The sequence below is a fragment of the Muscardinus avellanarius genome, assembly GCF_963383645.1.
Source record: "Muscardinus avellanarius genome assembly, chromosome: X".
Classification (NCBI taxonomy): domain Eukaryota; kingdom Metazoa; phylum Chordata; class Mammalia; order Rodentia; family Gliridae; genus Muscardinus; species Muscardinus avellanarius.
This window is the reverse complement of record NC_137792.1, coordinates 102,892,701-102,916,589: the sequence shown is the minus strand read 5'-3', so window position 1 is coordinate 102,916,589 and position 23,889 is coordinate 102,892,701. Positions and strand designations below refer to the sequence as shown.

The following is a 23,889-nucleotide window of genomic DNA, read 5'->3' as shown; positions in this document are numbered from 1 at the left end:
AGGTATCCCGAAGCTGAGAAGTAAGGAGAGTCAGGCAATTTAGTAAAAGAGAATGGTTTGATCAAACTGTATTGTGTTAATAAAACTTATAGGTATTTCTGAAAAATCAGATACAAGAAGTGAGGGAGAATCGTCCGACTAAGAAGACAGGACTCATAGGAGCTTTCCTCAGCCTATCACATTTCAATAGTGGATATGCTCTTAGAAGAGGAGCTAAAAGGCCACCCAGAGGTTCATCAGATATTATATTCCATAGGCCTAGATGTCATTTCATCCATTCCTCTGCATTCTTTTTTGACTTATGAAGTATTTGTCATTCATGATGACATAAAAAAAATAATTAGCACTGATGTACTTGCTATTCAACTTAAAAAATAATTCATCACAAATACAGCTTTCCTTTCCTCCCTCTCTTCTGCTTCTCTTTCTTTCCCTTCTTCCCTCACTGCTTCCTAGTTTATGTTCTGTTTTCTCTTGAATCTGGCATATATCATTGTCATATAGTTCTTCATAATTTTTTACCTATATATGTATCTCTAAACAGTATGTTGCCTTGTTTTGTATGATTCTAAGTGGACTAGAAACAAATGAGGTAAGACTATACAGAAAGGAAGCCAGGGGAATGATGAACATGAGATTTAGGACTGCAGACACCTTGGAGTCATGACATTTGGATTGGATGGTAGGTTTACTGATACTTATTACATTATTTAAATGTAAATAAGTAAATACAGAAATAACAGCACTAATGAGTATTTCATTGAATAGAATTTGGATTAATCTAATTCTGTACACATGAGAGCAAAACAACCAGAAAGGCAATATACTGTTTATATCCATCTACAATTTGGCCTTCTCACACAAGATTTCTGAGATGTATATATGTCAGTATGTGAGCTTTTTTATTCATTTTTTAACCCTGATTTCCCCTGCCTGGCTAGGTCTTTAAAAATCCTATAAATAAATAAATATCCTGAGTGCTAAGTGTTAGATCCAACCCAGGTAATCCTCCCTGGCCAGCAATCTGTGACCTTCCAGCTACTCTTACTACTCATCCCTCCTCTGATATCATGATCTCTCTGACCTGCTCAGGTTTCTCAGCACATTTTCATGCAACCATCCAGAGCATTTCATGTTTCTGGTAGGTTTGTCAGTGTTTTTAAGAGGAAAATCTTCTGCTAACTGTGCTGTTGTGATGCGCTGCATTCTACTTCCCATCAGCAGTCTTACAAACATATCCAAGGATTGATGCTGGGCTCTGAGAAAGTCTTTGGCTATAGTAGATCTCTTAGGGCATCTAGTTAACCAACTTGACCATGTCAGATTGCTAATTTAACCTGACCACACTTAAACCTTAACAATCCCCATTGTTACTCCAAAATAGTGACAGTGTTAGTGTCCTGCTAGGTCCATGGGCCAACTCTCCTCATACCCACTCTGCATATACCTCCAACAAAAAACCTTCTGTTTCTTCCCACCTAGGACCTAATCCGTAGAGACATCTTGTACTACAAAGGCCGCATCGACATGGATAAATATGAGGTAGTTGACATTGAAGATGGCAGAGATGATGACTTTAATGTCAGCATGAAAAATGCTTTCAAACTTCACAACAAGGAGACAGATGATGTGCATCTGTTCTTTGCCAAGAAGCTGGAGGAGAAGATACGTTGGCTCAGGGCTTTCAGAGAAGAAAGGAAAATGGTACAGGAAGATGAAAAAATTGGTAAGTGACCTGAGGGGAGAAAGAAGAATATGACTATAAAGAAAAGAGAGGATTTGAATATGTTTGCAGTTTTCTGCAAACATCTACAGAAGGAAGATTTCTGTTGCAAACAGAGTTAAGTCACTTTGGTGGTTTCTTACTATTGGGTTATTTTTTGTAAGTTATCAGTAGCTTCCATTAGCCAGTTAGGTGGGAGTTATAGATGGGTATCTCCTAAAGTTTCATTACCAGCTAAGAATATTGCACTGAAAGTCAACTTCAGGCTTGATTCTCTGAAACATAAAACATTTATTAGCAAACAAGCATAAAAGCAGTCATATACCCTATTCTTTTTTAAATTTTTTTTATGGGTGCATTATATTCATACAACTTATTGGGGTAAAAAACTTGTGTGTACAAACATGTACTCATCGCTGATTTACCCCTACCCAAATCCCACCCCATTCCCTCCCCGTCCCTCCCTCCCTTGCTTGGCTTAGTGATTGACTTCGATATGTTTAAGTACATTGTGAGCTTTAGAGATTTTCCTCTTCCCCCCTCATTTCTCATCCTTTAGGTTGTCTTGTTTGCTCCTCTTTTCTCCCTAACTCTCACATATTAGGGAAAGCATCTGATTTCTTATTTTTTGTGCCTGACTAATCTCACTTAGCATAATGTCCTCCAGCTCCATCCATTTCCCTGAAAATGATGTAATTGAGGTTTTTTTGATGGCTGAGTAAAATTCCATTGTGTACATATCCCACAGTTTTGCAATCCATTCATCTGTTGATGGACATCTTGGCTGGTTCCATAGTTTGGCTATGGTGAATTGTGCAGCTATGAACATAGATACACAGGCATTAGTTTGGTAGTTTGGTTTCTTTTCTTTTGGGTAGATACCCAACAGTGGTATTTCTGGATCAAATGGTAGATTTGTTCCCATTCTTCTGAGGATTCTCCATACTGTTTTCCAAAGTGGTTGCTCAGTAAAGCCCCAGCTCTCTGTTTTAGGTACATGAGAAGATCTTCTATAAAAGGATTAGTCAGGACAGAATTGATAGAATTTTACTGACAAGATTTCTCTTTTTTATTTTTGCGATGCTGGGAATCGAACCTTGGACCTTGCAAATGGTATTCCCAGCATTCTATCACTGAGCTACATTACCAGTACTTAGATAACTTTCTAGTCAGGAGTTTGCAATACAATCCTGATGAGAACCAAGACAAAGAATCTGTTTCAATCGCAAACTTCAGGTCCCCTTCTAAAGGAGATAGAATATGGGGCTCACTATATTATTTTACCAATTTCTTATAAAGACCAAAGGGTCCTTAAGATATTTCTGGCTGTAACACACACACACACACACACACACACACACACACACACACACTTAATAACCTTAACTTTGCCAAGACAAATTTATGTTTAACATATGTCAGGCTAATTAGGCCTCCTCAATTAAGATGGCTGAACTGCTAGTAATAGCCTCTGGAGCAAAAGCTTCTGAGTATTTAATATATTTACAAATCACTTCTGGAGTATGTATTCCTGATTAGGGTACTTCAAATATTAACTAAATGCCCCTAGATAGTAGGTTAAAATGATATGCACATATGTATCATACTCTCTGTATGGAATGATTTTAAAGTAAGTTACAGAAAATATAACAGGGTCTAAAACCATGGCCATTCACATGATACAAATTGTGCCCCATTTACACAGTGATAGAGCTAGTAGAAATATTTTTCTTGCTGCTTCCAAACAGTAAGATTTGTGGATTAGAAAAGAACAGTCTGATCTTTCACGCATGGTCCTGTTTCTGTCATTAAAAAAATACCAAACAACCAGCCTTTTTAATTTTCTGAAAAGACACAGTTTCTTTCTTTGCCCTACTTCTGTATGCTCAAGGTATAATCTGCCTCTAGGAAAATGGACCTACCTATTGTGTCCTGGTGCAAAAGGATTCTCCTGTCTTTCCATCTTGAGGACTGAAATGGTCCAGAAGCAAGGAAGGATAGCTGTAAAGATACATTAATCCTATTCTCAGAGTTTGGGTATAGAGCACAATAATAACTCACTTTGAGGCTCATTAGAGTCAATTGCTTCTAACATATGGGCACTTCATAGAGACTTGCTGGAAAGTGGTATAGAAATGTTCTCCCAGTGGCAGGTCTCAGAAGCCACTGACCTTGTCTAGGTTGTTAGAGAAATTAAAGGATTGTTTTTAGTGTGCAGACTCTGAATCATTTAAAAGGCCCCTCCATTTTCCTCTGGCTCAAATGCCATGTCTCCCACATAATGTCCTCAAATATCTGACTTGAAAAACATCTTTGAATAGAAAAGCTTTCCAAACAGGCCTATGTTCACCATTTTTTTAAAATGAGAGTTTGTGGGCGTTTTTTTTTAATTCTGATTATCACAGTAAATCACATTCATTATAGGCAATCTTGAGGGAACAAAAACTTAAAATTACAAGAGAAAAGTAAAAATCACAGAAGAACCTAAAACCCAGCAAGAACTTTTATACACATTTTGATATATTTTCATGTAGTCTTTCTTCTGTGTTTAAATTGAAATGGACAAAAAAATCTATTGTGGCTGAATCTTTCTCTTTCTCCCCACATCAGCCTCTCCATGGTACATAGATATAACTTTGTTTCCTCACTTTGCACCCACATTATACCATTAGCATTTATTAAAAAATCATTTGATATTTTAATCATTTTTATGACTGTCATATTAATTTATAATATATTTTTATTTTTAATTATAAAATTAATGGATGGCCATCATAACCATTTAAACTCATGTGTAAATGTATAAATAACATTTAGTATTCTTTCCCCTTCTTTGTTATTCCTATGCTGTGTGGAATAATGAGTGCCTGGATAGCTGACTACTAAATGATAAATATTCAGGAAACACAGTCTGCCATTTTCAGTATGCTCCACATAAAAATAAAAAATAAATTTAAAAAATAAAATAAATATTTGGGAAATAACTTACTAGGCAGCCATGTAGGAGTAGGATACCTAGGCCATGTTCTAAGATGAAAAATTTACATATACTTTTGAACCTGTGAGGGTTGGGGTCCTGCTGATTTCTGAGATGGGTTCAACTTACAGTATTCTAAGCTTTTTCTAGTTCAGTTTTTCACACCTTTCCAAATTCCTCCTGCAAACTAGTTCCAATGACTTCTGAACCACATGATGCAGGAACAACTTCATACTTGATACCAGTTTTCTAAGTTAGTCAGCTTTTAAACAAAATACCTGAGAAAATCAACTTAAAAAAGGAATGATATTTATTTTGGTTCATGATTTCAGTCCATGCTTATTAGCCCCTTTGTTTCTGAGCCTGTGTTAAGGTAGGACATTTTATTTTTTGGTGGTACTGGCGATGGAATCCAGGGACCTTCTACCTCTGGGCTATACTCCCACACCTATTTTATATTTTATTTATAAACAGGGTCTCTTAGGCCAGCTGAGGCTGGCTTAGAACCTGCGTGATCCTCCTGTCTCAGCCTCCCAAGCACCAGGATTACAAGCGTGCACCACCATGCCTGGCTTAAGGTAGGACATTTAAGGGAGCATGTGGGAGAATAAAGATATTTACTTCTTGGCAGGCAGCAAGCAAATAGCAGAAGAGGCCAGCCTCCCAATACATCCTCCAAGGGAATGCTCCCATGACCTACTTCCTCCAGCTAAGCCCAACACCCTAAGGTTTTCACCACCTCTCAATAGACAGGTATAAGCCTTCACCACATGAGCTCTTGGAAGATATTTTAGGTCCAAACCATAAAATATATACTTACCTTCTTTTAAGTTATTTTATATTTATAAAAGTTTTTCCTGCTTCATTTCTTTATTCTTTTATAATGTGCTTTTAATTGGTACATTATAGTCTCACATCATAATGTAAATCATGTTGACAGTGGCATACATGCACACAACACTTGGTGCCCCCCACCTCTCCATTTTCCCCTTTCCCAATACAGAAAACTGAGATTGACATTTGTATATTCACATATGTACACATAGTTGATAGTAGTATTTCCATTGATGAACCTCAGTCTTTCCTCTGCCCTTGCCTTAGACTACCTCCCTGGCTCCACTGAGGCTTCTCCTCCTTTGTCTGGAGTCCCTCTGTATCCCAGTTACTCCCTAGCTGTGCATATGAGAGAAAACATATGACCTTTCACTTTCTGTGATTGGCTAATCTCATTTAACATAATGTTCTCCAGGTCCTTTCATTTTCTTGCAGATGACATAATTTTGTTCTTCTTGATTCCTGAGTAGAATTCCACTGTATGGATTTTCCATAATTTTGTAAACCATTCATCTGTTGATGGATATCTAGGTTGGCTCCATAATTTGGCTATTGTGGATTGTGCTGCTATGAACATGAGTATGCATATATTACTGTAGTTCTCTGATTTTGGCCCCTTTGGAAAGATACCCTGGAGTGATATAGCTAGATTATATGGTGGATCCATTCCCAGCTTTCTGAGGAATCTCCACACTGATCTCCGTAGCAGCTGAACCAGTTTGCAATCCTACCAACAATGTATAAGAGTTCCTGTTTCCCCATATCCTTACCAACATTTATTGTTATTTGACTTCTGGGTGATTACCATTCTGACTGGGGTTAGATGGAATCTCAAATATATTGTTAACTTTGAATTAAAATATCAGCCAGGCATGGTGGTGCATGCCTATAATCACAATAATTGGGAGACTGAGACAGGAGGACTACAGGCTCAAGGACAGACTCAGAAACCTACTGAAGTCTTCTGCAACTTAGGGAGACCCTATTGAAAAACAAAATTAAAATATGGCTGGGGTACAGTTCAGAGTTAGAACACCCCAGGTCCAATCCCCATTACATAAATTCGTGTATATACATGCATTACATACATACACACACACTTGTGTGTGTGTGTGTGTATGTGTGTGTACATTTTCCTTTGGTTAAACTCTAAACTGTATCTTACAGATTTTGATATAAAGCATCATTTTTATTCATTTTTCACATAATTTGTGATAATCATCTATCCGATTATTACAATAACATTTCAGAAGATTTTTACTTATAGTGCTTCAGATGAAAATTCTAATAACACTGTCACTAACTAGTCAAAATCCAGAAGTCTCTCCTGTACTGTGGCAAGATCTTTTATTATTTCTACAAATACATATTTCATTCAGCCAAATTTTTCATTTCTATTTTTTAAAAAAATGATACATATTGAGCCAGGCTTGGTGGCACACACTTGTAATCCCAGACTTGGGAGGCTGAGATAGGTTTATAGGTTTGCAGCCAGCCTCAGCTACTTAGTGAGGCCCTCTGCAACTTAGTGAGACCCTGTTTCAAAATAAAGAATAAAAAATAGTGATGGGGGTGTAGCTCAGAGGTAGAACACCCCTGGATTTCATTCCCAGTACTACAAAAAAAAACAAAATGATACATACTGATTATAGGTAGAATGTTGGGTTTCATTATGGCATATATAGGTGAAAACATAATTGTTAACTTTGAATTTTAAAATATCAGCCAGGCATGGTGATGCATGCCTATAATCACAATAATTGGGAGACTAAGACAGGAGGACTACAGGCTCAAGGACAGCCTCAGAAATCTAGTGAAGAATTCTGCAAGTCATCTCACTTCTGGGAGTCATCTCACTCCCCAGTACTTTCCCTATCCTCTTCCCCTCCTTCCCCCTGATCTTCCTCCTCTACCCTAATGGTTTCTTCCCATTTTTATTGCATCCTTTTTTCTCTCTCTCTAGCTTCCACATATGAGAAAAATATAATTTCTACCTGAGTCTGATTTATTTCACCCAAAATTATGGTCTCTAGTTTCACCCATTTTCCTGCAACTGACATAATTTTGTTCTTTATGGTTGAGTAAAACCTTTTCTTTATCCATTCATATGTTGATGGACATCTAGGCTGATTCCATAAGTTGGGTGTTGGGAATTGTGCTATAATAAAAATGGGTATGCCTATATCTCTAAAGTATGGTTATTTTAATTTTTTAATAAATTCCAAGGAATGGCATATATGTATCATATATGTTATCTTTGGAATTGTAGTACAGTTTTTATATGTATTCCTGTGCAAATTTCTAAAGACATTGAACAATTTTCATGTAATTGTTGGCCACTCATACGTTTTTGTGGTACTGGAGATTGAACCCAGTGGCTTTTCTACCTCTGGCTATACTCCCAGACCTATTTCATACTTTATTTGGAAACAAGATCTCACTAAGTTGCTGAGAGCCTCACTAAGCAGCAGAAGCTGGCTTCAAACGTGTGTGATCCTCCTCCCTTAGCCTCCCAAGTACTGGGATTGCAAGTGTGCACCACCATGCCTGGCCATACTATTGTTTCATTTACTGTGCAGCAACATTTTAATGTAATGCTATACCAAACTATAGGGATCTTATTAAGGAAGTCTTTATACCTATGTATCAAAATTTTACTCCTCTTATTTGCTCTAACAATTGTAGAGTTACTGGTCTAATTTCTATGTCTCTAATCCATTTTAAGCTGAATTTTATACAGGGGGAGAGATAAGGATCTACTTTCATTCTTTCACATATGGATATCTAGTTTTTAAAGTACCGTTTCTTTTCTCCAATGTACATTTTTGGCACCTTTGTCAATAATTGCAGATCACTATAGCTTTGTGATTTTGTATGTCTTCTGTTCCATAGGTCTATGTTTCTGTTTTTATGTCACCCTTCTGTGTTTGTTACTATGGTTTTGTAGTATAATTTGAAGTCAGGTGTTATGATGCCTCGGGCATTGTTCTTTTTGCTCAGGATTGCTTTGGTTCATAGATTCCCAAAGTCAGTGATACCACCCCTGGGGCAGACACTGGATCTTGTTTATAACCCAGTCTGTCAATCTATCATTTTAACTAGAAAATTAAGACCATTTACATTCCATGCTATTACAGAAAGATTTGTATTATTTCTTGTCATCTTGTTTTCTTTTGTATTCCTTTATTTTTGTGGCACTGAGAATTGAACTCAGGGGCATTCTACCTCCAAGCTATATCCCAAGTCCCCTCCCCTTTTTTTTTAAACAGGATCTCACTAAATTGCTGAAAGGCTCGCTAAATTGATAAGACTGGCCTCAAAACAGCAATCTTTCTGTCTCAGCCTCCCAAGTACAATAATCACCACCATGCCTGGCTCTTGTTTTATTTTTGATGTTTGATTCAATTCTCATTTGCTTTTTTGATCTAATGAGATTCATTTATTCCAGAGCTTTCTCATTTATTTTATCTTTTCTGTGGGTAAGATTCCTTTAAGTATATTTTGCAATGCTGGCTTATTGGTCATGAAATTCTTTAGTTTATGCTTATATTGGAAGGTTTTTATTTATCTTTGGATTCTGAAGGATAACTGTTGTATATAGTGATCTAGATTGACAGTTATTTTCTTTCAAGGCTTGAATTACTTTGGTCCCAGCCCTCCTGAGAAATCTATTATTTGGATTGGTTTGCCTTTGTTGTTGACTTGGTGTTACTTTCACTTTAAAAATCCCTTCTTTGTTATGAATTTTTTGGCATTTTAAATATAATACGTCACAGAGAGGTTCTTTTATAGTCTTGTTTATTTGGGGTTCATTTATGTGGTACTGGAGATTGAACCCAGGGGCATGTCTCCCTTATCTGAATGTCCCATCTCATTCTTAAGGTTTAGGAAATTTTCTCTTATTTAAGTTGATAGATTATCAGTGTCATTAACCTTTGTCTCTTCTCCTTTCTCATTATCTATGTGCCTTAAATTAGGGATCTTAATATTGTACTAGAGTTCTGGTATGTTCTCATTATAGTCTTATTTTTTAAGGTATAGAAAGTTTATAGGCCAACAATGCCAATATAGGTAATTTGACATCTCAGCCCCTACTTGAAAAGTGATTAACAATTAAACAGTAACTTCTTTTGTCACTGGTTTTGGCTCAGACAGATATTGGAATACTTAAAAAGTTTGGAGAAGACTTTCACGATAGTATGTATGTGTGTATATATATGTATGTATGTATATACATATTGTTTTGTTGTTGTTTTCTTTGTTTCGGGGATTATTATGGTTTGAATATCTAAATTTATTCACATTTTCTTCAAGCCCTAAAATTCTGTCTTGTAGTTGATCCAGTCTATTGTAGAAACTGCCAGCTGAGTTTTTATTTGACTCATTATTACTTTCATTTCCAGAATTTGTTGGGTTCTTTGATAGAATCTCTGTCTCTTTTAGTAAATCTCTGTCTCTTTACTGAAAGAGACAGAGATTCTATCTTTCATGTTCTATATTATCTGCATGGCTTCTTCCTTACTTCTTCCTTTAATTCATTGATTAGTTTATCAATCAGCCTTTTTAATTCTTTGTCCAGCATTTCCCCCATCTAAATATCCATGGATTCAGTTACAGTAGAATTATATATTTTTGAAAAATCTTATTATTTTGTTTCTCTTGCTTTTTGTATTTCTGTGTTGAAATGGCTATCTGTTCTACTGTTCCCTGAGGGTCATTTTAGTGAACTTCTTTCTCTTTAGAGTATTTCCATACTCGAGGTTTATCTCAGCATGAAAGCACACACTTAATATGCTCAAAATACTATTTTCAGCCCCCAATATCACTTTAGGACAAATAATCTCTCACCAGTAACAGCAATGACTTGACATCAAACAGTATACTAATATATAATAAAAACTAATTGATCCAGGTGTGGTACATTCCTATATTCCTAGTACTTGGGAGGCTGAGATAGGAAGATTGTAGTTTGGAGGACACCCTCAGCAATATACTGAGACTCTCAGCAACATAGCGAGATCCTGTCTCAAAACAAAAATTAGAAAGAGCTGGAGGGGTATCTCAGAAGTAGAATGTCCATGGGTTCAATCTCCAGTGCCACAAAACAAAAACAAAAACAAAAACACAAATAACGAATTTAAAATATAATCTAGACTCTACTAACCAAATAGAAGAAATGAGGAGTCATAGTATAGGAAAGGCTAAAGAAATTAGGCAATATAGAGGGTAAAATTAGCACAGTGGCATAGTTCTGCAATCCCAGCCACTGGGAAGGCTGAAGTAGGAGGATGGCAAATCTGAGGCCAGCCTGATCATCTTAACGAGACCCTGTCCAAAAAGGAAAAGATAAAAAGTACTAGGAATGGCCAGACATGGTGGTGCATACCTGTAAACTCCAGAACTTGGGAAAGTGAGGACTACAAGTTCAAGGCCAGCCTCAGTAACTTAATGAGACACAGGTGGTTTTTTTTGTTTGTTTGTTTTGTTTTGTTTTGTTTTGTTTTTGGTGGTACTGGGGTTCCTGGAAGCCCTTCTACCTCTGGGATACACTCCCACGGGCTACACTTTCAGACCTATTTTTTAACTTTTTTATGTGGAAACAGGGTCTCTTAAGCCAGTGAGTCTGGCTCCAGACCAGCGTGATATTCCTGTTTCCGCCTCCCAAGTGCGGGGATTACAAGTGTGCACCACCACGCCCAGCTGAGACGCAGGTGTTTTTTTAATGTGCTAGGAATGCAGCTCAGCAACACAGTGCCCCTGGGTTGAAGTCACAGTAGCAACAAAATTGTAAAATTAATTTTAAAATATATATAACAATGAAAGATAAGTTAATAAAATCAAAAGGACAAGAAAGGGCTTTATTACTAATCTTAAACTTTATAGAACATAGGAAAGAGAAAGAAGAAACAGCTAAAGTAGAAAATAAATAAAACAGCAGAAGGCCAAACTATAAAACTAATGAAAGAAAAGGGGAAGGAGAAGGACAGCAAACAGAAAAAAGAAGAGAAATATAGCAAGCTAGAAGAGGAAGATAAAGAAATAAAAAAAATAGTAAATTCAATAAGCTAATTTTAAAAAATCAAAATCAAAGATGTAAATATGTTTAAAAGTATGCAGTCACAATGAAGAAGAGCAAAACCAACCACCACAGAAAACCATACAATCAAAAGCAAAAACTACAGTTGAGAAGACCAGTTTTTTTTTCCTTGCCTAAGTATAGAAGATGGAGAGACTTTCTTCAGGGACTTTTAGATTAGGAATCCATGAGTTGGGGTGGAGGAGGTGGTATATGTTTAAACCACAGAGACTGACCTCTGAAAGTCTCTTGGCCAAAGGTGGCAACTGAATCAACAGGCTTCTTGCTTGGATGAAGCACTGAACCTTTGTCTCTTCTCATGTCTAGGACTATATCTTGGTCCATTAGTAGCTCTGTGTCAGTCCAGATGCCAGAGATTTCTCTGTGAAGGGCTTCAGGTTTGTGTGACCCAGAATCTAAAATCCACTCTGGCACAGGTGATAGCCCTGTATGCCCATGAGAAAAATAATCACACTTAGTGTTCTTAATACACTTTTCACCCAAATTTTACAAAAGTAGTTCTGAAATCTCCAGGACTCTGCCCACTCAAAGGAGATGCTGGCAGGCCATATCCCACTTGGCAAGCAGGTCTGTGTGACCAAGGATCTTCATGCTTTGCTTAGGGCACCACTGGGATCCTGGGCAAAGGAGTGCACCTTGCCCCAGTTCTGCTCCCACCAACACCATGGCTCCTTTCCCATCACAGTGCCACTCCTGGCTTGGCTCCTTGCAATTTCATTATATACTTCAAAGTTGTTCTCCTGTGCCAAAATTTGCTACAATCTCCATGAGTGAAAAGATGCTAGAGTTTAACTTTCCTAGCACTGCCAGCTAAAGTGTGACCTTCACAAAATGGCTTTCTGCCATGGTATACCCCTTAAAAATTGAGAAAAGTAGAACACTTCTCCCACACCATCCCACTGTGCAGCTTGTGTATCAGCTAGGTTCAGTATGATATGCTCCTCTGCTGCTGTTTTCAAAATAATCTTACCACTTTTGCTTTTCCTTTTTTCTTTGCTGTGTCACTCCTTCCCTACTTCCCTGTCCAAGCAATGCATCTCTATTTATTACATATTTTCACTTGATATTTTCCTCTTGAAACTTTTTGTATATGCATTTTTCTGTCCTATTTTTCTTATCTTTTAATTCATTATTTCCTTTGATTTGTGTGTTTGCTTTTGGATGTGAAATATTTCTTCAACATCATATCATACCTTAAATATTCTCCAGTTAATAACCTCTTAACATGTATTCTCAATTTTTTGTGCCTGTATTCAATGATATGCATCTTTGTTGCTCCCTTGTTGTTATTTTTATTTACACATAAGATTTTCACATAATTATAAAATACATTGATGTTTGATTCGTGCATATATTGGGGGATGATACTCGGTAATTAGCATATCCATCACCTTAAATTTTATTACTTCTATATGGTGAAGAATACATTAAATCCTCTTTTCTAACTATTTTGATAAATACAATGCACTGTTGTTAATTATATTTACCCTTCTATGCCATAGAACATCAGACTTCTTCCTCCTATCTAATTATAGCATTGTACTCATTGACTAACCTCCTCTTCCAGTGCCTGGTAAACTACTTTTCTACTTTAAGTTTTTTTGTTTGTTTGTTTGTTTGTTTGGTGGTACTGGGGTTCCTGGAAGCCCTTCTACCTCCAGGCTACACTCCCACGGGCTACACTCCCAGACCTAGTTTTTAACTTTATGTGGAAACAGGGTCTCTTAAACCAGCAAGGCTGGCTCTGAACCAGCGCGATCCTCCTGTCTCTGCCTCCCAAGTGCGGGGATTACAAGCGTGCGCTACCACGCCCGGCCTACTTTAAGTTTTTATGAAGTCAATATTTTAGATATGAATGACCTCATACAGTGTGTGTCCTTTTGGGCCAGACTCGTGTCATTTAATGTAATGTCCTCCAAGTTCAACCATTTTGTAAAAAAATGACAGGTTTTCATGTTTTTATGGCTGAGTATTATTCCATCAGTGTGGTATATCTACCACACTTTCTTTATCCATTATTCATTGATGGACATCCAGATTGATTTCATGTCCTGGTCGTTGTGAATAGTGTGGCAATAAATGCGGGGGAGCTACTGCCTTTTTTTACATGCATACTAAAATCTTCTGAACAGTAAAAGAAACAGTCAATAGGGTCAAGAGACAACCTACAGAATGGGAGACAATATTTCAGTTGTACATCAGACTAGGAGTTTATATCCAGAATTTATAAGGAACTCAACATATTGCAGACAAAATAACAAATAATCCAGTTAAAACTTGGGCTAAAGATCTGGATAGATATTTCTCAAAAGAAGACATTTAAATGGCCTAGAGTCTATGAAAAGTGTTCAGCCTCAACTAATCAGGGAGATGCAAATCAAAACCATAATGAGATATCATCTTAGCCCATATTGAGTGTCTATTAGCAAAAAAGAAGGTAAATTCTATTGAGGTGCAGAAAAAGGGAACTCATATACACCATTGGTAGAAATACAAAATAGTATAATCATTATGGAAAGCAGTATAAAGGTTGCTCAGAAAGCTAAAATTAGTACTGCTTTATGAGCCAGCAATCCCACTACTGGTTATGTACCCAAAGGAAATAAAAAGCTAAATCTTTATCTGAGTCACTAACATAATTCCTTAGTGAAATTCCAAGAAAGGAACTACTAGGTCAAAGACAAGAACGTACCAGGCTCAGTGGTACTTGAAAGGCTGAGACAGGAGGATCTCAAGTTCCAAGCTGGTCCATGGTAAGTTGGTGAGACCATTTCAAAATAATAAATAAAATATAGCTGAGAGTATAGCTCAGAAGTAGAATACTGATGGGTTCAGTCCCCAATACACACAAAAAAATTAAAAAGATAATAACCTTTTAGTGTTTCAGAACTGTTAGCATATCTTACTAAGTTGCTCTTCCAGAACAGCTGTACTAATTTGTACATTCAAGAATGGAAAATGGTTCTGATGACAAGTTCTTATATTTTTCTTTCTTTAGGCTTTGAAATTTCTGAAAACCAGAAGAGGCAGGCTGCAATGACTGTGAGAAAAGTCCCTAAGCAAAAAGGTAAATTAGCCTTGAACCACTTATCCCCACTCATGCTCTCTGTGAGATGAGGCCATAAGTTGTGTGCTTTCACAGTCCCCTTTTCATGCTACTGTTCACTTGGAGGGCTCTGATAGTTACCAAATTCCCAGGTGTCCCTGCTAGCAGATAGCAAATGGTATTAAAAGCTTAGTGTTCCAAGTGCTGTGTGCATGCATGTTCCTATCAGTCTGAAATTACATGAAGATGTGAAACTACCATGCACCCAAAAAAGTATTTTAAAAATGCTTAATGCTCAGAAGTGAATTGTATGGGTTAGTCATGTCCAAAGATAGATCATTGGGTACAAGGAAAAAACTTTTTTGTCTTTTTTACTTAAAAATATAAGAAACTTATTAATAATTTAGAGATAGACAATAGTAAATGTACCTAACTTATTTAATAAATACACATATATAGGGACATGTGTTCAATTTTCCATTACTCATCTGTGGACACGTGCCAAAACAAAGCTCCAAATCAGAATGGAGAACCTCAGACTGAACCAAGAAAGAAGATTCTGTTGGTCTTTTCCTGAACTCTACATCAAAGTACTTATAAAAGAAAATTATATGGAGAATCAATTTAAATCTGAAATAAGCTTTACTTTTTCTATTTTCTCAGTTGAGTAAAAGAAAGGAGATGCTTTCTGCTTATTAGAGTTTTTATTCAGTATCAATCTCTATATACATTTATTTTATCTTTATGTTACCCCTAAAGAAGATGGGTACTATTATTCCCACTTTTTGGGTGAAGAAACTGAGTGTCTTCAAACTGAAGTGGCTCTGAACCTAAATCAGCTTGACTGTGAGTCCAGTGCTCTACCCTTTCCATCTCAGGGCTCTAACTAATGGTTCTTGTTAGTTAAAAAAAAAAGAACTCACTTTACTGTCTTGTCTCAATTAGTGACAGCTGTTTCTATTACTGATAGCTGTTGTCACCGTCCCCAGGGCTGGGTGATCTTAATGAGACCTCACTTTCCCTAGGCCCTTCCTTCTGCTTTCTCAGTGGCCTCTTTGGTTTGAAATGAGTCACCATACAAAACAATCAGATTCAACTCGCCTGAAATTCCAGCAGCCACATAAAGCACGCTTAATTATTCCCAATGAAGTGCTCTTTGATTGAAGAGGCTGAGTGCCTGTAAATATCTGATTTCCAATTAAGTAGTACACTTAGCTGGGCCCCTCTTACTAGACTTGCCTTCCTTCCAACTGCTTATTAATTTTTGCTGTTGGGAGGCCCTCATTGCATTTTCCTTCATCATGAAAAGTGATTTCCCTTTAGATAGGGAATTAAACCAGCCACCCCCAACCTTTTAGGGGTTAAAATGTTGGGAGATGGTGTTATGAAGAAACCTGGAGTTGATGTCACTAAAAATCTGATCTGTATTAACAGGAAAATCCTATGAAAGAATATACTTCTTTCTGAGGCAGAGATGTGAGTAGAAAACAGCCCCATCCAGCTGAAAAATCCTCAGGCTACAAAAGGATACTGTCCTAGCAGCCCACCTCTGTCTCCTGGAGGCTTTAACCTTCTGGACTTTTCTCACTTTGATTCCCTCTGTTGCCCCTACCACACAACCTTTCATCGTAGAATGATTCTTTTTTATCCCATTCCAAGTTCCCTCAAGCATATCTGGGACTTGTTGGCCTTTTCACTGAGAATGTTTCAAACACAGGAATGTCCACAAAGCAACCAACCAGGAGACTATCCTGCTAACTCCTACCAAGCCTCTGGGTCAGGTTCCTTCCTCCCCTGTCTAGTGTCCACACTATCTTTTTCAAGTCCTCTCTTGTTTCCCAGTATCTAAACACGTGTTTACCTGAATAGTATTCTTAAAAGCAATTCTAAAATCATTAAAGAAACTCATTTAACATTAAACTTCCTCAAATTCATATGATTCTCCTCCCATGTTTCTATTTCTAGTCTTCAAGACTCACACCTAGTACTACAATAGTTGAAATTCATTATATAATTATTTGTATGATTAATTTTATAATTGTATAATGATTGAATATTATAATTAATAATTGTAATTAATTGTCAAACGTAGTAATTCTATAGTTGCAGCATGTACATGGGAAGAGTATAAAGGGGTTATTTTGCACACTTGTAAAAGTTGGCTTCCTTAACCCTTCCCTCGACTCATCCCTAAAAATGATGTGGGAAGAGAGCACTGTTAAGATGTATTCAGTGCACTTGCCATTGGATGAGTAATTACTGTCCTTTCCAATGCCATCTGTAACATCATAGGACATTATCTATTCACTCTACTGTACCAGAAGAGAGGAAGACTGGTTGAGAAAATAAGAGAGAGGAATAAACTTAGCTCTGAGAAAGGTGTTTTCACTTTACCTTTGTCTTTCATGTGGCCTTGATTTTAAGCATTGATATATAATATATTGGGAGTTAAATGCTAATTACTAGTTCATCTATCCAATTGAGGTTGTCAGTGCAGAGCTCACCAGGGCCATGAGTACAGCCTCCATCTCCATAGATTTTTGAGCCCAGCTCAAAATCAAAAGAATGCTTTATTATATATAACTAAAGCAACATTGAAAAGAAGAAAATGGGAGTAATCAATTCACCCAATTTCAACATTCATTATGTAGCTACAGTACCCAAGGCAATGTAATTTTGTCAGAGAGATAAACATATTAGATCAATGGAACACAACCCAGAAAAAGATCTTTGCAGATATGTCTTATTTTTTTACAAAAACATACAACAATTTAGTGGAAAAAGAGTAGCCTTCTCAACAAATTTTGCTGAGGCAACTGAACTTCTACAGACAAAAAAGAAATGTCAACTTAATTCAATGCCTTATATAAAAATTGAAAATTGAACAGAAAATTAATTTTAAAGCTACAGAACTCTTAGAGAAACAGAAAAAGTCTTCATGATCTAGGATTAGGCAAAGAACTTCTTAGACTTGGCACCAAAATTTCAAACCACAAAACAGAAAATTGATGAAGTGGATCTCCTACCCTAACATCTCCATATTGTCAGTTGTGTCTAGTATCCTCATATTTCTGACACTTGCTACCTTTCAAAGCTGATTCTTGGGACATAACCTGATCCTTTGCACTGAAGTGCCAATGGCTGATGATAGTTCAGTCCATTAAGTTTCAAGGTTTTATTTATGTAAATATTTTAACAAAACTGATATAGCTGCATTAAAATAGTTAGAAATCATAATCTATAGTTTTCATATATTAATATTAATACTAGTTATAATCACGTTCTTCATACATAATTTGTATTATTATATTATATGTTATATACGATATTAAGTTTTTGTAGGTGCCCCACATCTGGGATGATGGGACAAAAGGGTTAATACGATCATTGCTTCTATTGTAATGGGATCAAGTCATCAAACAAAGCAAACAGGAAAGTGTAAAGTTGGAATCTTAGACACGGGATAATATGAGGAAGGTGTTTGGAAACCACAGAGAGACCTTCCTGGCGTTACTAAATCATATGTTATGTTTCATATTCATCTGCTTTAAATATAGATCAGGATTAAACTTGACTTTAGGTCCTCTGGGTCCTGGAATCCTCTATTAATGTGGACTTAGATTTGACAGTTGCAAACCTACCTACAAAAATTGAGGTCTTTCATCTTAGTGTCACTGAATCTGTTCCCTTTGAAAGGTCACAAACATTTATTATTTGCTTTTCATGAATCATATCTCTTGGTGATGAGTTTGCTTTCTCCATCAACTACCAATATCAATTTCCTATTAAATGCAAACATGTCACTCTTAACCTAGAACAGAACACTAAATCATTTTTGCCTATGCACAAGTGGTTTTAGTTAAAATTTTAAAATAATTTTATTAGTACATTATATATCATCGTGAGGTTCCATCTAATTCTATATCCCACCCCACTCCACCTTCTTTCCTCCCTGTACATGTTAGTGAAATTGGTTGTAACACTTTCATATATTGCCATATTATTTGAACAGTTTCCCTCTTTAATCCTCCTTCTTATGTCCCCCAACTCTTTCCCCAATCCCCTTTTACTATTCTATAGGTCTTATTCCACATTATTAAAGTACCTTATGTTTCCTATTTCCCCATTTTTCTCTCTAGCTTCCACATGAGAGAAAACACAAGACTCTTGACTTTCTAACACTGGCTGAGCTTTATTTTTAAAAAATTCTCCCCCACAGATCTGTCTAGAAGTCTTTAGTTCTCCCCCCACCCAAACCCTGTGGTGCTGAGGATTGAACCTAGAGGCTTTGCTTTATTTCATTTTCTTTTTAATTTTGAAACAGGGTCTTCCTAAGTTGCAGAGGGTCTCACTAAGTTGCTGAGGCTGGACTCAAACCTGTGATCCTCCTGTCTCAGTCTATCCAATACTGAGATTACAGGCATGCTCCAATACACCCAGATGAAATTAGTAGCTCTTAGTTAGGCTTTTCTGACATTTCCAAGGAGAGTTAGAGAGTGATTTAAAAAAAACAAGGTTCTTTGGAATTAAATGGAGTTTGTTATGTTCTTTGCAGGACCAAGCCCTGCATAAGGGATTATGGTCTTTTGGAAGGAGCTCTGAATTGAGAAGTCAAAGAATGTAGGTTTTAGCTCCTCCTTTGTTACTAACTTAACCATGGGAAATTAGGTATGGTGTTTCTCTCTAGGACTCAGTATACTCATCTCTAAACCAGTTGGGTGGTAATACCCTACATTTCTTAGTGATACTTGATTAGATTAAGAAGGACATGGTGTTGCAGTAATAGTCATACCATTCCAAAATCTATTAGGAAGAGAAACAATCTGCAACATAGGTTGAGTATCTCTTCTCTAAAATGCCTGAGACTGGAAGTGTTTCAGAGTTTCAGGGATTGGGGAATATTTGCATAGACTCTCCTGATTGATCATCACTAATTCAAACCTCTGAAGTCTGAAATTCAAGGAGATCTGAAACTTTGAGTGCTGGCAAATTTTAGATTTCAGAGCATTTCAGATATTCAGATTAGAGATGCTCAGTCTGTACCAGTTCACACTCTCTCAAGTACTCTACTGTGAATTCTCTGTCCTGACTGATCACTGGGTGATTTGAGCACTCTCTTAGTATGTAATTTATGCCCTTTCCCTTTTATCTCCTACCTACTCTAGGTGTCAACTCTGCCCGCTCAGTTCCTCCTTCCTACCCACCACCACAGGACCCGTTAAACCAGGGCCAGTACCTGGTCCCCGATGGCATCGCTCAGTCGCAAGTCTTTGAGTTCACCGAACCCAAGCGCAGCCAGTCACCATTCTGGCAAAACTTCAGCAGGTTAACCCCCTTCAAAAAATAATACCTACAGGGAGGCAGATGATTTTAAAATAAAGTAAATAAAATTATATTTATAGATGGACCTTTTTTCGGAGAAGCACTGTTGAAAATTTATATATATATATATCTGTGTATATATATATATATGAGCATATATATACACACAGAGACCCTTGAGTATACACATGTGTGTATGTGGGCATGTGCATGCACATGTACATGCACACATACACACACACACACACACACACACACACACACACACACACACACAGAAGGACCAAAAATGTTTTCTGTTGTTTTGGAGAAGCAAAATCTATAGTTGGTAGGAAGAGGTACCAATGACTTCAAAACATGTGACCCCTTCTTAGTTCTTACCCTGTATCCCTTCCCTTTTCTTTCAGAAATCGACATTTCTATTTGTTCCTTGTTAAAACAATCTCTTTGCTCCTCTGTGAGTGATTCACTGAGTTGTCATTATTACCATAGATGTATTGTATTGCTTTATTTCTTTTCTGATGATACTGATGCTGATGACTTTCTAATTTAATTTGATGTAGTGGGTTTGGGATTTGTTTTCTTCCCTCTTTCACTTCTCACTGAAGAAGGGGAGGCTCCTCACCTCCTCTCCCTCAGTCAACCATCTGAAAATACTCCTGTAGCCCTGCAGTTGCTCCGAACAGCCTTTTCCCAGCATCTTCTGTCCACAGTCATGCCAGTCCGGACATGCTCTGTTGTGCCCTGTGACATAACTGCTTGGCATTTCTATTGCTTTCACTGTGTTTTAGGTGTTGTGAAGGAATACAAAACCAAACACAAGGAAGGGAGAGTTAGTATAATGATGCTAGAGAAAAGACTTCTTTCTGTTCAGGGAATATTCTTCATTTGGGCTATTTCTTCTAGCACTGGGGATTCCCATGTTGCAGCACTGCTGTGTCACTGCAGTTGTGTATATGGGGGTTAGTTTGGGCCAATTTGTCTCTTTTCAAGCCCCCTTTGTAATAAGTCTCCTCTTAGGCCCTCTCTTCCCTAGCCCAAAAGACGTTCTGAACTGAAAACAAAGAGGTTGAGACTCTGCCTCCTAGGGGAGAGAATTATCTCCACACTCCTCCCCCAAGTCCAAGTAGGTATAAGGTAGGGCTCCCTAGAGCAATCAGTTCAGTGTTATGGTCACCCCTGCTCCCATTTGCAGACTTTTAAGGCAGCATTGATAGGAGTCCATGGAAGGGTTCAAGACAGAACCCATCTGACCAAGATCATCAGCTGCCTTCAAATTATTAACCTGGACAGAATCCAAGGCTGACAACATCTTTCAGGAAAGAAAAGGGACAGGCATTGTAAGAAATAGCCTTCATCCAAGGTATTGTACCTGCAGTTTCTACCACCCCAACTGTGTGAGGCTTCCCCCATTGTTATCAGATTGCATGGACAATCTTCCCTGGCTCCTCCCTTCTCCCCTTTTCCCTGTCTTCCTTCTTTCTCCTGCCTTCCTGGCATAGGAGGATTGCTGGTGTTGGCATAGTTAAAGCAGTTCTGGCACTCAAAGAAGGACTTGTTTCTGACATCCTCCCATCTCAGGATATTTTAACCAAGTGAGTGAGGGACAGAGGGGCACTTATCCCTCTGGACAATGGATCTGAGGCAGGGATGCTACCTTCAGGATCATTTCGTACAGGATTTCCACTTTGGCAAAACTAACTTCTCCAGCAAAGGAGCAGGATCCTTATGGGTGGAGGCGTGCATGTTCCTCCTCCCCACAGGGCCCTTTGCATGGATAGACCTTGAACAGCAAGGATATTGGGGTATAAAGGAATGATGATGGGCCCTGCCACAGAAAGCCACTCTAGCCAGGAATCTGGAGATTGTGAGTCTGTCCTGAATCACATGGGAAAAGACTTCATCACAAAAGGACCTCAGCTTACCAAACAGCAGCCATGGCTGCATGAGGGCTTCAGCATAGCTGGTTTATTCATTGCTTTGTGCCACCTGATCCAGATCAGACCCTGCCTAACCTAGGAAGCTTTCCCCTATGAGAATTAAATTATAAGCTGTTGAAACTTTCATTCCACCACAGCCAAGTCAGACTTATGGAGTTAAGGCAAGGGTAAGCCTGAGCTGAGCAGAGGGCCAGGGCTCGGGACCGGCCACCATGCTCAGCACATGGCCTAGCTACTTAAGCCCCTGTGGCAAGGAGGCTAGTGCCCAGCACCCAGGCTAAAATGTCCTTCCTGGCAAATAAATTGTGTTTCAGTTGCTATGCAAGCCTCCCTTTATTGTACCTCTTTTTTCTATTTTCTACTTCCCCTCACTAGGCTTGGCCTTGACATGCTTCTCCAGAGATTCAGGCATATCAGAAGTGGATGCTTGGACAAGTCCCTGGGCCTATAGCATCTCTTGGTCAGGCACTCTCATCTCTGTCCCCTCCCTGAGGCCTGTACCCAGCCAGGGCTTCAGGACTGGAGATATAACCTCTCACTCCCCGCTTCTCCTTCTACCCAACCCACTGGCCCTACCAGATGCCAGTAATTTGTGAAAACTAGAAATCAGCTCTCCACTGATTGGTATTTCCTGTGGCCAACAGCCCAAAGGGGAGCCCATTGATTACCTGGACTCAGTAAACCTATTGTGTCCCCACAGTGATGCTATCCCAAAGAACTCTATAATATTCTCCTATTTGTGCATGGCCCTGAGCTTCTCTTTCCTCAACTCAATGAGGCCTGATTTGCTCTCCATTAGGCTTTGCTAGTAAGTTCTATGGGCCCTGCTGTGGGGAGATCCTAACAACGGAAATTAAACACTTCTTTTCCTCTCTTTCTCTCCCCTCCCTATATGTGTATATCTTTACTGGATCAATTAAGGACAGCAACAAGAGAGTTCTAACAAATCTAGTGTGAAGCCAAATAGTGATCTTTTAGTGCTTTGGGCATGGGGTGGGCTGGGGTGGATAGATGGGCAACAGTGATTTTGATTACCCCTGCTGCTCTGCATTTGCCAGTTTATTCTTTTGTTTCTACTATCTGATTGTTTGACCCTGTCAAACAAGTGTCAAAGTTGTGTGTTAAAAATGTTTAACAACAAATCAAGATTACGTTGTAATGACACAAAGCCTTATAAAAATATTTATGGAGTTCAATAAAAGAAGTAAAAACATACCTTTGGGTGCAGCTCTTTTGCCTGTGTGTGTGTGTGTGTGTGTGTGTGTGTGTGTGTGTGTGTGTGTTGGCAACTGCAAAATCAAGATAATTGCCTGGTGTGGGACAACTTACAAAACCGTAAGCTGGCATCTGGTTGACCTGCCAGCCCTGCTGTTCCATTCCCTGGCATCCCATGAGCTTTCTCTGACCACACATGCCATTTCTAGAAGAGCAGACCACAAGAACCTGATGTAAACCTGTAACAAGGGCTCTGCAAATGGCTTTCTGAATGGAACGTGTCACCTGGCCCTTGGAAAAAACTGAAAGGCCCATTCCTGATCATGTTCCTTTTCCTTGCAGCTACAAGTCAAATATCTGCCCTAAAGTTTCATAGGAGCTCAAAATCTGCCTTTGAAAACTAGCCAAAGCTACCTCACTTAAGAATCCCCCACTTTAAGACTTAATGTTGCTGGAGTGAGGGGAAGAGAGAACATGAAATAAGCTGATACAGATTAATTAATGCCATTCCCTGTATATTCCTTTACTAACCCTAGCTCTCATTTTCCAAAGCCTCCAACAGGCAACTGAAGCTATAGGTCCTTTTGTCTCTAGAGTAAATGGGAGGAAGAACCAAGGTATGTGATGTGGACTTTGATTTACTTCAACATTAAAGCCACTGAAGCCATCATTGTTCTTCTTGGCCCACTTGGCTTGTGCCCCATTCAAGATTTTCCTATTCATATAGACTTTCAC

The 23,889-nt window shown here is 38.2% G+C and overlaps 1 protein-coding gene across 6 annotated transcripts in view; it reads left to right on the top strand.

Moving 5' to 3' along the window:
- ARHGEF9 (Cdc42 guanine nucleotide exchange factor 9) overlaps positions 1-20,024 on the top strand; it is a gene marked incomplete at both ends in the record, with an annotated part of 158,874 nt that extends 138,850 nt beyond the window's left edge. For 4 of the 6 annotated variants that reach the window (XM_080718336.1, XM_080718334.1, XM_080718335.1 and 1 more), the window contains 3 exons: positions 1,483-1,726; positions 14,630-14,698; positions 19,843-20,024. In XM_080718336.1, the coding sequence (XP_080574462.1) occupies positions 1,483-1,726; positions 14,630-14,698; positions 19,843-20,024 (495 nt within the window). Of the gene's footprint in view, positions 1-1,482; positions 1,727-14,629; positions 14,699-16,335; positions 16,454-19,842 lie in introns of those variants that run through there. The other 2 variants (XM_080718332.1, XM_080718337.1) reach the window with 2 other exon arrangements.
- Positions 20,025-23,889: the final 3,865 nt, after the last annotated feature.